We start from the raw sequence: 17,427 nt of genomic DNA on the forward strand, positions 1-17,427 counted from the left end.
CAGGTAGGGCAGACAGAACAGGTAAGAGCAGGTAGGGCAGACAGAACAGGTAAGAGCAGGTAGGGTAGACAGAACAGGTAAGAGCAGGTAGGGCAGACAGAACAGGTAAGAGCAGGTAGGGCAGACAGAAGAGGTAAGAGCAGGTAGGGCAGACAGAACATGTAAGAGCAGGTAGGGCAGACAGAACAGGTAAGAGCAGGTAGGGCAGACAGAACAGGTAAGAGCAGGTAGGGTAGACAGAACAGGTAAGAGCAGGTAGGGCAGACAGAACAGGTAAGAGCAGGTAGGGCAGACAGAACAGGTAAGAGCAGGTAGGGTAGACAGAACAGGTAAGAGCAGGTAGGGCAGACAGAACAGGTAAGAGCAGGTAGGGTAGACAGAACAGGTAAGAGCAGGTAGGGCAGACAGAACAGGTAAGAGCAGGTAGGGTAGACAGAACAGGTAAGAGAAGGTAGGGCAGACAGAACATGTAAGAGCAGGTAGGGTAGACCAAAGTGTTTGGTGGTTGCAGCCATGTTCCGCCCTGTTCCATCCCTTTGTGTAAATTTATTAATGCAAATACGCCCAATAGTTATCTATTTTAACACAAAATATCTGATACAATAAGAAAATGTATATATGATTGCGTTCTAAGAAAAAGTGAAATTCAACAATAAATTCAATGCCTGAATTCCCATCAAAATCACTGAACTCCATACATTATTTGTCCATGTCAGTAAAATGTTTTATGTGCTATAAATCAGTCAAAATCTGATGGATTATTTAAAAAATAAAACATTTGCAGTATTTTCATCTATTGCCCAACTCTTGCATTTATTAGAATTGTTATGATGATTTCTACTCGACGGAGGTGCAGCCATAAGACAGAGCATAGCCTGTATTTGTACTTCTCCAAGTTGCGTATTCATGGGTTGCACCTCCGTCACTAGGTTGCATCGTTGCCATTGCTATCAACGTTCTACAGATGCTGGAGCATATTGACGTCTGGCTGATGGTTGATGCCAGGTCTTTCTGATTGGGGGCTAATGACTGTTTCATCAAATGTACACTATAATGGCTTGGAAACATTGCTGCTTGGACATTGCTGAAGTAGATTTAAAAAAATCCATTGTAGAAAACAACTTTGTCATCATTATGATGTGGTCAAGTTAACTTTAAAGAGATGGCAAGGTTGCCATGAGCTAACAAAGTTAATCAAAAATACAGTTGAAGTCAGAAGTCGACATACACTTAGGTTGGAGTCTGACTCGTTTTTCAACCACCCCACAAATTTCTTGTTAAATAACTATAGTTTCGGCAAGTCGGTTAGGACATCTACGGTATGCATGACACAAGTCAATCTGTTTACAGACAGATTATTTCACTTATAATTCACTGTTTCACAATTCCAGTGGGTCAGATGTTTACATACACTAAGTTGACTGCCTTTAAACAGCTTGGAAAATTCCAGAAAATGATGTTATGGCTTTAGAAGCTTCTGATAGGCTTATTGACATCATTTGAGTCAATTGGACGTGCACCTGTGGATGTATTTCAAGGCCTACCTTCAAACTTTGCTTGACATCATGGGAATATCAAAAGAAATCAGCCAAGAACTCAGAAAAAAATTGTGGACCTCCACAAGTCTGGTTCATCCTTGGGAGCAATTTCCAAACGCCTGAAGGTACCACGTTCATCTGTACAAACAATAGTACACAAGTATAAACACCATGGGACCACGCAGCCGTCATACCGCTCAGGGAGGAGACGCGTTCTGTCTCCTAGAGATGAACGTACTTTGGTGTGAAAAGTGCTCCAAAACCGCCATAAAAAAGCCAGACTACGGTTTGCAACTGCACATGGGGACAAAGATCATACATTTTGGAGAAATGCCCTCTGGTCTGATGAAACAAAAATATAACTGTTTGGCCATAATGAACATTGTTATGTTTAGAGGAAAAAGGGGGAGGCTTGCAAGCCGAAGAACACCATCCCAACTGTGAAGCATGGGGGTGGCAGCATTATGTTGTAGGGGTGCTTTGCTGCAGGAAGGACTGGTGCACTTCACAAAATAGATTGCATCACGAGGACAGAACAATATGTGGATATATTGAAGCAACATCTCAAGACATCAGTCAGGAAGTTAAAGCTTGGTCGCAAATGGGTTTTCCAAATGGACAATGACCCCAAGCATACTTCCAAAGTTGTGACAAAATGGCTTAAGGATTTAAAGGCAATGCTACCAAATACTAATTGAGTGTATGTAAACTTCTGACCCACTGGGAATGTGATGAAATAAATTAAAGCTGAAATAAATCAATCAATCTCTATTATTATGAAATGTCCCATTCTTAAAATAAAGTGGTGATCCTAACTGACCTTAGACAGGGGATTTTTACTACGATTAAATGTCAGGAATTGTGAAAAACTGAGTTTAAATGTATTTGGCTAAGGTGTATGTAAACTTCCGACTTCAACTGTAGATAGCAATGCTAACGTTACCTAGCTAAATGCTAGTCAATTTGGAGACATCACAGTGATAGCAAAAGCTTGTCCTACTAATTATTTCCCTCCTTTTAAAATGTCATCGTGTTTCCAAGCCACAGTAATGCACTTTAGACAAAATCTTCATCAGCACCCATTAAGACACCCATTAAGACTCACTAGGGCTCCTGAGTGGTGCAGCGGTCTAAGGCACTACATCTCAATGCAAGAGGTGTCATTACAGTCCCGAATCCAGGCTGTATCACATCCGGCCGTGATTGGGAGTCCCATAGGGCGGAGCACAATTGGCCCAGCGTCGTCCGGGTTTGGCCGGGGTCGCCGTCAGTGTAAATAAGAATTTGTTCTTAACTGACTTGCCTAGCTAAATAAAGGTAAAACATTTTTTTTAATGACTGCATTGAGTAGAACGCTCAGTTGGGCATCAGTCCTAATACAAATGTTCAAAACAATATTGTGATGAAATGTGGACAGACAGCTGTATGGCACATTGTGTGTCCACAAATACACAGGTCTTTCCAGATGAAGGAGGCCATTGTCTCAGTAGAGTTTTAATGGCTGATATCTGAGATTAGATTACCAGAGAATGGCCAAGCTAAAGCCCACTGCTGAGAGAACACGCTTTATGAAAACACTATCAATCACATGGAATGTCTCCGATCTGCATGACAGCACAACTGCTCTCTGGGTCAGTATTGTAGAGGATGTGGTTTTACCTCCACTGGGGTAGGTCAAAAACACCCATTGACAATAACAACATAAGAAACATGCAAGGGTTTAATAGGGGTTTAGAAAGACAGTGATTAAATATTAAGAGACTTTCCAACTCTACTTCAACAAAAGAGTGTTTTCTACAGCCCAATGCCCATGATATCATTCATCAACAAGGGACCTTTAGAGTGCCTGCTGATCTACAGTATCTGCTAATGTTGCATCATTCAGCAATCAGGCCTCCCTATAGCCATGTGCCGATGTTGCTCTTGGCTGCACAGCCTGCAGTCATTTCACTTGTGAGAGCAGCAACCAAAGTCAATCCTGGCCTTCAACTGAAAGCTACTGTAAAATGGGAGTAGCAGCAGTAACATGATGCTGTGGTCTTTTCAATTAGGCTGTATAGCATCTATCTCCAGTACTGTGATGGTCACACAATAAGCATGTTTTATTAAGCCTTGTGTGGTATTCAGGTCTGTGGGACCCATTTTCAATGTTTACTAAAGAGAAATTATCTAATTACTTATTTTTTCAACCTGAGACTCATTGACCTTGGCTCCTTTTCTGTGAAGAACATGTAAAATAACACATGTTCATTGAGTGCACACTGTGCACCCCCCTTCACATGTATATTACATACAGTACGTGGTGTTTGGGTCCACTGGACCCGAGGTTAATTAAAAAGTGTAGAAAAGTGTGTGTGTAGGTGAAAACAAGTAAAAATGTAACAAAAAGGTTTGCTGTGTGCCTTCACTCTGTCTTCCTCCTCCCTGGGCCTGCTGTTTCAACACAGCACCAAGAACCTGTCTGTCTCCCTGCCTGTCTCCCGCTTTTCTCACACTCTTTACCCTTTGTAGTGTGTGAAACTAGACAATGTCTTGCGGGAACCTACGCAATGTTATTACAATACATTATTTCGATACATTGTAAAAAAAAATCTGTATTTTCCCACACTCTACCCCAGCCAGGTGCAAATTGGGGGAGGGACTCAACAAATAAATAGCTTTGCATGTGTGCTCCTTACCACAATCAATCAGTATAGCAAAAATAACCTCTGATCAGAGGACCTTAGAAATAATTTTTGTAGAGAGAGAAGCTAGTGTGGAAATAGCATCTTCCACTTTGGAAGATGAAGAATTTTCAGAATATGAGGATCATGTCTCTGTCAATTCGGAGTCTGACAGTGAGTTGGAAGAAGAGGATGAGATTGACCCTCAGCCAGCCCCAGAACCAGCCTGTCAGCAACCAGCTCATCAGCAGCCTGCAGGAGGAGAAATATGCCCAAGGAATGAGCCACCCCGCATAGCTCTCAATGTGATAAGGATGCAACCAGGGCCGATGGCGGTTATTCATGTTCAGGATATAAAGTCTTCTTTTGAACTGCTCATCCCAGACACCAACAGGGAAATCATTCTGGACTGCACTCATTTGGAGGGAAGGCGTGTTTTTGGAGAGCGATGAAAGGAGATGGACCAAACTCATTTACATGCATACTTTGGGGTTCTTATCCTTGCTGGTGTTTTCAGTGGGGAATCCACAGAATCCCTGTGGGATGCAGAAACTGGCAGAGAACTCTTCCGTGCAACAACGTCTCTGAAAAACTTCAACATTATTTCCATGATTATTCGCTTCGATAACCGAGACACCAGACCAGCTCGGCGGCAGAGAGACCAGCTAGCTGCAATCAGGTCAGTGTGGGACAAGTGGGTGGACCGCCTTCTCCTGTTTCACAACCCTGGGCCCAACGTTACTGTTGATAAGCAGCTTATTCCATTTAGGGGACACTGCCCCTTCAGGCAGTACATACCGTCTAAACATACAAAATATGGAATCAAGATCTGGGCCCCCTGTGATGCTGCTTCATCCTATGCGTGGAACTTGCAAGTGTATATGGGGAAGCCAGATGGAGGAGCCCCTGAGAATAACCAGGGGATGTGGGTTGTCCTGGACGTGACACAAGGACTCCGTGGCCACAACATCATAGGAAAAACTGTTTTACTTTGCACAAGTTGGGACAGGAGCTCCCCAAGATGAAGCTAACGATGGTAGGAACAGTACGAAAAAAAACAAGCCAGAGCTCCCAACTCAGCTGTTGAATACACAGAACAGGCCTATCAATTCCTCTACATTTGTGTTCACGGCCTACATGTCCCTAGTGTCCTACGTGCCAAAGAAAGACACAAATGTGGAACTCATGAGTACACTGCATTGGGATGGCAGAATCTGTGGCCAGGAACATCAAAAAACAGAAATCATAATGCATTACAATGCCACAAAATGAGGGGTGGACAATTTAGACAAGCTGGTGACTGGCTACAGCTGAAAAGAAGAACCTTACGATATTCTTCAACATCTTGGACATCTCAGTGTACAATCCGTTTGTCATCTTGATGGCCTTGAACCCAGATTGGAACAGAGGGAAGCTCCAGAGGAGATGGCACTTTCTCAAGGAGCTGGGCAAGGCATTGGTAAGACCTAAAATCCAGAATAGGCAACATATCCCAAGGACCCCAGCTTCTGCAGCCATCATGAGGAGGATGCTGGTGCCCCATCCGTCTGACCCACAGAACCAACAACTCCAATACCGGAGGTAAGTGTTAGTGATGTTGTTGCATGTGTGTGTGTCTGACTCTCCTACCTTGGCCTGCTGTAACTATATATGCGAGTGAGTGAGATGTTAGTAAAATTCCTGAACTAAGTGTTTTCATCATTCTAGATTGCAACCAGTAGCAACAAGAAGAAGTGCTGCGTTGTGTGTGGACCCAGGATGGACAGGAAGACACAGTTCACATGCATCAAATGCAATAAATACATTTTCAACACACACACAGTAAAACTCTGTCCCTCATGTGGTGTGTAGACCGGCCTGTGTAGACCGGCCTTAATTTGTGTTCATTTCCATTTCCATGTATCATTTCCATAAAATACTGTATGTAAAATTAGTCCTTCCAATTTGTTCAGTTCAAAGCAATAAACATCAATAGCGATGAAAACCTTGTTTCATTTATATTTGTTCAAGATAAACATAATTTTTTTTGCACCCATGTCTTAATTATAATTGATTTTTGTTTACATAAATCACATTTTATTTAAAAAAACGAATAGCCCTTTTATTGGTCAATGTGATCTAGCAGAGGTAAATGGCAAATATTAACCATGTATGTATGCTGTCTATATTCCTTGTAATTGATATCAGTCAACATATAAATATTAAGTGTTAAGTATTTTTACACAAATTGTTATGGCTGTATTGTTTTAAAAACCCAATAATGTTGTGGGTCCAGACCCGCAAACATTGGGTGAATAACAAAAACATGAACACCACACAAGGGTTAATTATGAATGTGAAAATGACTCATTTTATAGAAAAAAAGATCCTTTGACAACCTCCACTGACTCCACCAGGCTTTCTGTCTAACCACTGTTTCTGTCTCATTTCCTGTCCCATGCAGGGCCATGGAAGGACTGCCTACAGGCCCTTGAGGATGGCCACACGGCCAGTGGCATGTACCTGGTGAAGCCAGAGAACGCCAACAAACTAATGCAGGTGTGGTGTGACCAGAGACACGACCCTGGTGGCTGGACCGTCATCCAGAGGAGGCTGGACGGATCAGTCAACTTCTTCAGGAACTGGGAGACTTACAAGGTATGTAAACAGCCCCACACTAAGGCAAACTCTTTTAGTATAAAGGGGAGGCAGGTTCTATGTAGAACTGTGTCTGTATGCTGAACATTGGCAGCAGTTCGAAGTGAAACAGGTGACTTATGTCTGGTGTGTCTGACGTTAAAAAGATCTGAACTAATAAATAAACTAAGTCATTGTTGAGGTTTGAGGAGAATGGTCCCTTGCACTGCCTGTACCTACAGGGTTCTGCACCTGTCAGTCACACCACTGGCCGATGACTCATACCATCCGTCAACAGGAGTTGGGTCTTTAGTCCACACAGGACGCATACAGGCTTAATGAGAAACGTGTGGATGAAAAGCTGCCATACTGGAAATAAATGCCCCAATAAAAATATTGCCCACTGAAAAATGATTCATGGTCCATGAAAATTATTTATATTTACATCATAGCAATTGTTTGAGGAAAAATAAATGTCTGAATTCAGGTAGTTACACAACATTACACAGGCAGTCATGAGGACAGCATGAAATACTAAGGGATGAATATTGCCGGTGGGGAATGAGGTGAAAAGGGTCTGGCTAGTGTAAGGATCTGAAGCACTGCAACAAGGCAAAACAATTTGAGTGCAAACATCATAGGGCAGACAGACAATTTGCAAGAATCTTGTTTAAATCCTTGCCAGAGAACTTTCCAAGACCTTTACGATACACATTAAAACACATGGGAATTAAATGTGTACAATTGCCAGATATTCCCATGATTCAAAGCATGTGCAATGTAATGTAAAACACATCATATCCAGTGACCTGTCCTGGCACGGAACTGAGGCAGAACAGTCCAGACCAGCACACATCTTGTAGATCCCCCACTCTCCTCTACAGACCATTAAATCATTTTTTATAATTGCAAGACAGTGAAGATCTGACCACTGAATACTGGCTATGGTGTAGTAGGCTCATGGGCTATTTTCTGGTACCTTCCCTGACAATAAACAACACTCTAAGAAAGATTCATATTGACCTTTACTGTCAGAGCATCTAGAGGGACTGTTTATCTCAGTACTTCCCAGGCACCGACTAGAGAAGAGGCTCTGAATTATCCCCCAGACCTCAAGACCAACTGCATTCAGCTGAAAGGTCTTGTGTAAAGCCCATCATGTTGACTGTGTTGTATGTATTCTCCCTTTGCCCCTCATAGCAAGGATTTGGGAACATCGATGGAGAGTATTGGCTGGGCCTGGAGAACATCTACTGGCTGACCAACCAGAGGAACTACAAGCTGCTGGTGACTCTGGAAGACTGGTCTGGGAGGAAGGTGTTTGCAGAGTACGCCAGCTTCAGGCTGGAGCCTGAGGCAGACTTCTACAAGCTCAGGGTGGGCCGCTACCATGGCAACGCCGGAGACTCCCTCACCTGGCACAATGGCAAACAGTTCACTACGCTGGACAGAGACCATGATGCATATACAGGTAGCACACGCTCACTCAGTCACGTTGAAACAGAAACACGAGATAACATTTCTAGTGTTGAGTTCTGACTCGGTTAATTAGCCTAGTCCATACTGTAAGCCCACAATACATTTTTGTTGAGATTTTACAATATTGTCTAACTAATATTTGCTTCAACCCAGGTAACTGTGCCCACTACCAGAAGGGAGGCTGGTGGTACAATGCATGTGCCCATTCTAACCTCAACGGAGTTTGGTACAGAGGAGGACACTACCGCAGTCGCTACCAAGATGGAGTCTACTGGGCTGAATTCAGAGGAGGTGCCTACTCCCTGAAGAAAGTATCTATGATGATACGACCGAACCCAAACACCTTTCATTAAATATCCATAAACAAGACAAAGTAGCCCCTTTTCAAAACTACTTCCTCTCCACAAAAACCTCAATTCAAACAACTCTTGAACTCTGAAATAAAGGCATCTCACACAGCCAGATCAAGAAGATGATGACATAGACAGTGCAATATCTAAGCCTCAGGCAGGACTCTTGGTGGAGCAATAAAGGAGAAGCAGGGTGCATCCTGTTGCTCCACAGACAAACACATGTAACGGTGTGGCTGTATGCTTGCTTCTCTCCCTTTCAATTTAGTTCAAATGTGTCTGTTTACCTAACTTTGAGCAGTGTACTACTGCCTTAGAACTGCTGGTACGGTGTGATTCATATGGGAGAAAACAGGATGAAAAGAAAAAGAGGAGAGCGTACGTCAGTTCACAGTGCTCACACTAAGTAGCTTGGAATAGCAATCTTATATTGTAGTCCGTATGTTTTATAGTGCAGAACGTAATTTTATGAGAATGAAGATGACGCAGGACATTGTATCCAGTGACTAACCTTATGGTGTTTAAATCAAGCTCTTCAGGTGAGTAATTTATAGGAAACAATAATCACATTTCTTAAACTATGGTATAGACAGGTACTCTTAATATGTTAGCCATAATCTTTGTCAACATACACAATCTAATGTCTATCACTTATGTAAAAGGGGGAATAGATACAACAGTCTGCTCTACGGCACTAGTACTGTCAACAGTTATGACCTGATATCTGGCTTACAAACTCAAAGTAACAATGATTTAGATCATTCCAATAAACACACTGCTGGTGTGGCAGAGTGCAAGGTACAGGGAATAATGACAACTGACTTAACATTACAGTGCATTGGGAAAATATTCAAACCCCTTGACTTTTTCCACATTTTTAAAGACTTATTCTAAAATTAATTAAATAGTCCCCCCCCCTCAACAATCTACACACAATGCCCCAAAATGAAATATCACATTTACAAAAGTATTCAGACCCTTTACTCAGTACTTTGTTGAAGCCCCTTTGGCAGCGATTACAGCCTTCTGTCTTCTTTGGTATGATGCTACAAGCTTGGAACACCTGTATTTGGGGAGTTTCTCCCATTCTTCTCTGCAGATCCTCTCAAGCTCTGTCATGGTTGGATGGGGAGCGTCGCAGCACAGCTATTTTCAGGTCTCTCCAGAGATGTTTGATCAGGCTCAAGTCCAGGCTCTGGCTGGGCCACTCAAGGACATACAGAGACTTGTCCCGAAGCCACTCCTGCGTTATCTTGGCTGTGTGCTTAGGGTCATTGTCCTGTTGGAAGGTGAACCTTCGCCCCAGTCTGAGGTCCTGAGCGCTCTGGAGCAGGTTGTTATCAAAGATCTCTCTGTACTTTGCTCCGTTCATCTTTCCCTCGATCCTGACTAGTCTCCCAGTCCCTTCCGCTGAAAAACATCCCCACAGCATGCCACCACCATGCTTTACTGTAGGGGTGGTGTCAGGTTTCCTCCAGACATGACGCTTGGCATTGAGGCCAAAGAGTTCAATCTTGGTTTCATCAGACCAGAGAATATTGTTTCTTATGAGCAAAGTCCTTTAGGTGCCTTTTGGCAAACTCCAAGCAGCGCTCGTGCCTTTTACTGAGGAGTGGCTTCCGTCTGGCCACTCTACCATAAAGGCCTGATTGGTGGAGTGCTGCAGAGATGGTTGTCCTTCTGGAAGGTTCTCCCATCTTCACAGAGGAACTCTGGAACTCTGTCAGAATGACCATTGGTTTGTTGGTCACTCCCTGACCAAGGCCCTTGTCCCCTGATTGCTCAGTTTAGCCGCGCGGCCAGCTCTAGGAAGAGTCTTGATGTTTCCAAACTTCTTCCATTTAAGAACGATGGAGGCCACTGTGTTCTCTGGGGACATTCAATGCTGCAGACATTTTTTGGTACCCTTCCCCAGACCTGTGCCTCGACACAATCCTGTCTCAGAGCTCTACGGACAATTCCTTCGACCTCATTGCTTGGTTTTTGCGCTGACATGCATTGTCAACTGTGGGACCTTATATAGACAGATGTGTGCCTTTCCAAATCATGTCCAATCAATTGAATTTACCACAGGTGGACTCCAATCAAGTTGTAGAAACATCTCTTTGTTTGATCAATGGGAACAGGATGTACCTGAGCTCAATTTCGAATCTCATAGCAAAGGGTTTGAATACTTACGTAAATAAGGTATTTCTGTTTTATTTTTTAAATACATTTGCAAAAATTCAAATAAACTGTTTTTGCTTTGTCATTATGGGGTATTGTGTGTAGATTGATGAGGAACACAAAACATTTAAACTATTTAGAATAAGGCTGTAACTTAACAAAATGTGGAAAAAGTCAAGGGGTATGAAATCTTTCCGAATGCACTGTAAGTCTAGATGGTAGAGTGATATTCTATAAAATATAATGGTTACCTGCAGCAGTCATTTTTGAATATTACTTTATGACATGAAACCTCAAATGTAAGGCCAGGTATTCATTTGCTTGCAACAAAGCAATGTATGTACTGTATAAATTAATTGTTGGTGTAAATTGAGCCGACACATTTTGTCTGTACATAAAATATATTTGTAATATAACGTAACAAAGCTAACATGTATCACTATACAGTTGCAATAAACAATGTGCAGCTTCTTTGAGAGTTTTTCTGTATGTACAGACACAACTGTAAATGTATATTCTGTTGTATTACCTTGTTTATGTTCACGTGTCTTGGATCTAGTATTATAGGCCATACACATACATAGAGAGAGAGAGAGAGAGAGAGAGAGAGATTGTAAGTCTGAGAGCCCAAGCCAAGCAGGGCCTGGGTCCACAGGAGCCATGGAGATTAGGATAATTACAGGCAGTCTGCGATGAAGATGTCACTAGCAGCTCTGCCCTCCTGTGTGCAACGTGTGATTGGGGAGATAGAGACAATGTCTTTGATATAGCATTTATCAACCACAGGGCCAGTGGACCATGGGATGATGAATGAAACATGACAGCCTGTAAAACCTCTGGCATGCCATTGTCCCTTCCCCTCACAGCGCTTTTATTCCACTGCTCCTGGGACTTCCAATCCAGGGTGGAAAATATAGAGAGCTTGAAGGGGAGAGAGAGAAATTTAATTTGTATTGCAGTCTGAAATTATTCCCCATGAAAGGTGTAATGTGCAAAACTTGCACCGCCATTTCCTGGTTGCTAAAATTTTAATAGTTCAGCTAATTTTATGTAATAAAACAAGCAAAGAGAATCATTGTATTTTCAGCTGTTTGATGCTGGTGTACAAAGCTGAATGTAAAAGATGTTAAAACTAAACTTAAGAATGGGAAGCATAGAAATAGTGCACATGCAACATATTTACTGCTTCTTAGATTTGCTTTCCATGGGAATGACAGATCTATAACTCTCATTTTTATTAACATTTGGTCAGGTTTCCCAAAAAGTGACTTATTGCAGCTTTAAGACGGTATGACAGAGGACATTTAATGCATTAAGACATTGAAATGGTACAACAAACTTTGGAGATGGATATTTCCTGTCTGTAGAGAAAGGAAAAGCATGTCAACACTGCAATGAATCTGGTTCCATCAGATGTTTTTCATCTGAACATCCTTTTGCAACCACTGGAGTATCAAAAAAGAACCATCAGTCAACCAATGAGACGTGTCTGAAACAAAAGCTTGTTGATAGTGTTTATTTGGAACAGCTCTTTAAAGATCTAGTCCGCATTTGTTTTTCTGATGAAACGGAGAGGAGCGTCTGGCATCACCGTAACAAAAAAACAACAACTCTTTTCGTTGCTTGTAATAGGGCGGCAGGTAGTCTAACATTTAAGCGCGTTGGGCCAGTAAGCGAAAGGTCGCCGGATCAAATCCCCGAGCCGACTAGATGAAACATCTGTTGACGTGCCCATGAGCAAAGCACCCCTAATTGCTCTGGATAAAGGTGTCTGCTAAAATGTAAAAATGTCATATCGCAAACGGACATGACAGTGTCACCAAATAAGGATTCTAGTTTTAAAGTTAGAATCCTTATCGGTGAAACTGCCACGCCAGTTTGCGATATAATAACAACAAATAAGTTACTGCAAAGCTAATGTTAGTCATGTTTGTAACAATGTTTTCCCCCCTCAGATATCATTGCATGCGCAATAGAACAGCACTTTTTCCCCCCACGATGTGCAACGCTCCTCATCTCTGCTTCGTCAACAAAACAAAAACAATAACAACGGCCGTGGGGCAGACAGTGGCCCTGTTTCCCCTATGTTGGATTCCATTTTTAATCATAACATAATCTAAAAGGCTTTAGCACTGCCAGATAGCATGCTAATGGTTGCTACAGAAAGAGGGAGCAGCTGTGCTTTTTTTTTCCTGGTTAGAAGACCATGAAAAAAGAAAAGGATTCAGGAGTGAGTGTCACTGAACTGGCTCTCAAATTTGCAGATTTGATGCCTTATTCCAATAGAAAATTGGTTTTGGATCAGCTGCGTGCTCACAGGAAATGAATGGGACAGTAAACCATGCATGCTGCACCAGATTCTCCTCGTGTTGTTATGAGAGGAGCCAAACACATAAAGCAATGTAAGTCACATACATTTTTACGCCACTTTTGAGTCTCCATTTCTGTCGAATTCAAATACACATCTAGATTATAGGCATTTAGGAAAAGTGGAAAAGCCATTCCCCTGTGCTGTATTCACTGTCTAAATTGTCACTCCCTCTGCTGGAGTTGAATAAACCTGGGAAAAAGAAAGACAGTCCGCTCAAACTGAGCCATATCTATAACCGTACACTTTAGAAATAACTGAAGTAAAGTCTCAAGTAAGCTCTAGAGCCATACAGAATAAAGTAGACAAAGACATATCATTTGGTTTTATAGGCAAATAATACATCTGAAACTTATGAAAGATGACTCACTTGTGAAGCTTTACGAATTCCTGGCCTTCCCCCCTCAGTGTCCTCCAGACAATCATTAAGGAATTTTAGGGAGTTCTCTTTTGATCATTTCTCACAGACATGACTAACATTAGCTTCAGGAATGCTAACACATTATATTAATTATGAAAGAAAAATAAGTTAAGCACATCTCACGATGACTCAAATTCAGACACACATTTCAGTAGTAATTTATCAACAGAGATGGGTCATTCCACGAAAAGAGTGCTTCCCTTTGATATATTAGCTAAACTGTGCACCAACATTGAATTTTAAAAGCCCATTGTAATGAATGAAGTGCCCTTTAATTCAATAAAACAAGAATCAATTCCCCCTGTCACAAGGGGATTTATGGCTGATTAAAGAAGAAATCGTCAACACTGTAAGGGTCAACCCTTTTACTTTATATTTCACTTCATATTACTATAGTCATTTCTTTATTTAACCTCTTTAGATGGGAACACATGTTATTTTATTAAGTTGAACATGTGCTCTTTATGAATGTTACAATTAGATGAAATACATTTTTCTTTTTACCAGGTAAAACTTCTCAAAAGGCACCTAATTGGTAGAATGACCCAGATTCCATTCGGGTTTCCTTGATTGCAGCCACTGAGAATAAACTGTGTGATCCTCCTGTGTGGCTTTTCTTTGTGAGAAGTTCCTGTATGGTTTAGCAGTCATCAACTAAAATGTTTTCCATTTGGAATTTTCATTCCTCTTCATCATTTCAAATCCATCAGAACAGAATTCCCACAAAGGGAAGTTGGATGTTCAGAATGAAAGGGGTTATGCCCAGGTCTGTGCTTTGTCCAAGGTGGAGTGGAAAGCTTCTCTGACAGTGGGCTGGCTCTCAATCAGCTGCTCATTCACACAGAGTTGAGCAGCCACAGTCAGTCCTAGCCAGCCTGGTGAAGAACCAACCAACATACTCAGCCAAGAATCTACCAGAGTGGCTCTCAGAACTAAATACTGTACATTAATTTTCCTCAACCGTTAGCACAAACTCATATGCTCAGGTCACTGCAGGTCTGTTCATTCTCACATCCTTGTGTCTCGTGGAGAGAAATCATATGTAACAAAGTTCCATTTCTGGATCTGTAAATCTGAGGAGCAAGGTACATGGAGATGTATCAATCATGAACATGAATGTGAGTGTAGCCTGACTGCCAGTGAGCTGTCCCCGCCGTGTATGTCTAATGAACCACCACAATGGAAAAGCCCAGTCAATGTGGCTGACAGAGCCCCGAACCCCACCTCCTCCTCCTCCCCACCAGACAAAGCCGTGTTGAATCCGCACACATACAGTGCCTTGCGAAAGTATTCGGCCCCCTTGAACTTTGCGACCTTTTGCCACATTTCAGGCTTCAAACATAAAGATATAAAACTGTATTTTTTTGTGAAGAATCAACAACAAGTGGGACACAATCATGAAGTGGAACGACATTTATTGGATTTTTCAAACTTTTTTAACAAATCAAAAACTGAAAAATTGGGCGTGCAAAATTATTCAGCCCCTTTACTTTCAGTGCAGCAAACTCTCTCTAGAAGTTCAGTGAGGATCTCTGAATGATCCAATGTTGACCTAAATGACTAATGATGATAAAAACAATCCACCTGTGTGTAATCAAGTCTCCGTATAAATGCACCTGCACTGTGATAGTCTCAGAGGTCCATTAAAAGCGCAGAGAGCATCATGAAGAACAAGGAACACACCAGGCAGGTCCGAGATACTGTTGTGAAGAAGTTTAAAGCCGGATTTGGATACAAAAATATTTCCCAAGCTTTAAACATCCCAAGGAGCACTGTGCAAGCGATAATATTGAAATGGAAGGAGTATCAGACCACTGCAAATCTACCAAGACCTGGCAGTCCCTCTAAACTTTCTGCTCATACAAGGAGAAGACTGATCAGAGATGCAGCCAAGAGGCCCATGATCACTCTGGATTAACTGCAGAGATCTACAGCTGAGGTGGGAGACTCTGTCCATAGGACAACAATCAGTCGTATATTGCACAAATCTGGCCTTTATGGAAGAGTGGCAAGAAGAAAGCCATTTCTTAAAGATATCCATAAAAAGTGTTGTTTAAAGTTTGCCACACGCCACCTGGGAGACACAATAAACATGTGGAAGAAGGTGTTCTGGTCAGATGAAACCAAAATTGAACTTTTTGGCAACATTGCAAAACGTTATGTTTGGCGTAAAAGCAACACAGCTCATCACCCTGAACACACCATCTCCACTGTCAAACATGGTGGTGGCAGCATCATGGTTTGGGCCTGCTTTTCTTCAGCAGGGACAGGGAAGATGGTTAAAATTAATGGGAAGATGGATGGAGCCAAATACAGGACCATTCTGGAAGAAAACCTGATGGAGTCTGCAAAAGACCTGAGACTGAGATGGAGATTTGTCTTCCAACAAGACAATGATCCTAAACATAAAGCAAAATCTACAATGGAATGGTTAAAAAAAAAACATATCCAGGTGTTAGAATGTTAGAAAGTCAAAGTCCAGACCTGAATCCAATCGAGAATCTGTGGAAAGAACTGAAAACTGCTGTTCACAAATGCTCTCCATCCAACCTCACTGAGCTCGAGCTGTTTTGCAAGGAGGAATGGGAAAAAATGTCAGTCTCTCGATGTGCAAAACTGATAGAGACATACCCCAAGCGACTTACAGCTGTAATCGCAGCAAAAGGTGGCGCTACAAAGTATTAACTTAAGGGGGCTGAATAATTTTACACGCCCAACTTTTCAGTTTTTGATTTGTTAAAAAAGTTTGAAATATCCAATAAATGTCGTTCCACTTCATGATTGTGTCCCACTTGTTGATTCTTCACAAAAAAATACAGTTTTATATCTTTATGTTTGAAGCCTGAAATGTGGCAAAAGGTCGCAAAGTTCAAGGGGGCCGAATACTTTCGCAAGGCACTGTACATATTCTGAGCAGAGAAACGCTGAGAGAATCAGTTCAAATGCCTCATCTTTTGAATAATGACGGCTGGGCTGATCGACTCGTATTGCTGTGCAGTCAAGGTTCCAAGACATCGTAATACCTCATACATCAAAGGCTGTGGCAGGAAATTAATAAGATGGATCCCTGCAGTTAGTCTTTGTGGCTTCGGGCCTAACGGCTATGTAGCAGGTGTGTGTCAGTGGATGACTCTCTGTAGGGCAGTGTGCATGTAGTAAAGATAAGGATTGGAACCACAGGACAATGTAATATAGTTCTAAAGGCATTTGACTCTATGCACTGCTCAAATCCGCCAGCAGTAGTATATCATCTAACTTTGTTATAGCACCCTCCTCTCTCTCTATCACTCGCTCCATCTTTACAGTGGTGCAAAAAAGTATTTAGTCAGCCACCAATTGTGCAAGTTCTCCCACTTAAAAATATGAGAGAGGCCTGTAATGTTTTCATCATATGTACACTTCAACTATGACGGACAAAATGAGAAAAAAAAATCCAGAAAATCACATTGTAGGATTTTTTATGAATTTATATGCAAATTATGGTGGAAAATAAGTATTTGGTCACCTACAAACAAGCAAGATTTCTGGCTCTCACAGACCTGTAACTTCTTCTTTAAGAGGCTCCTCTGTCCTCCACTCGTTACCTGTATTAATGGCACCTGTTTGAACTTGTTATCAGTATAAAATACACCTGTCCACAACCTCAAACAGTCACACTCCAAACTCCACTATGGCCAAGATCAAAGAGCTGTCAAAGGACACCAGAAACAAAATTGTAGACCTGCACCAGGCTGGGAAGACTGAATCTGCAATAGGTAAGCAGCTTGGTTTGAAGAAATCAACTGTGGGAGCAATTATTAGGAAATGGAAGACATACAAGACCACT

The 17,427-nt window shown here is 41.9% G+C and overlaps 1 protein-coding gene across 5 annotated transcripts in view; it reads left to right on the forward strand.

The window, feature by feature from the left end:
- LOC139410870 (angiopoietin-related protein 2-like) overlaps window positions 1-11,283 on the forward strand; it is a 28,584-nt gene extending 17,301 nt beyond the window's left edge. For all 5 annotated transcript variants that reach the window (XM_071156471.1, XM_071156470.1, XM_071156473.1 and 2 more), the window contains 3 exons: window positions 6,645-6,838; window positions 8,018-8,288; window positions 8,450-11,283. In XM_071156471.1, coding sequence (XP_071012572.1) covers window positions 6,645-6,838; window positions 8,018-8,288; window positions 8,450-8,649 — 665 coding nt within the window. In that variant the 3' untranslated portion in view covers window positions 8,650-11,283. The remainder of the gene's footprint in view (window positions 1-6,644; window positions 6,839-8,017; window positions 8,289-8,449) is intronic.
- The last annotated feature ends 6,144 nt before the right edge of the window (window positions 11,284-17,427 follow it).

The sequence above is a fragment of the Oncorhynchus clarkii genome, chromosome 6 (genome assembly GCF_045791955.1).
Source record: "Oncorhynchus clarkii lewisi isolate Uvic-CL-2024 chromosome 6, UVic_Ocla_1.0, whole genome shotgun sequence".
NCBI lineage: Eukaryota > Metazoa > Chordata > Actinopteri > Salmoniformes > Salmonidae > Oncorhynchus > Oncorhynchus clarkii.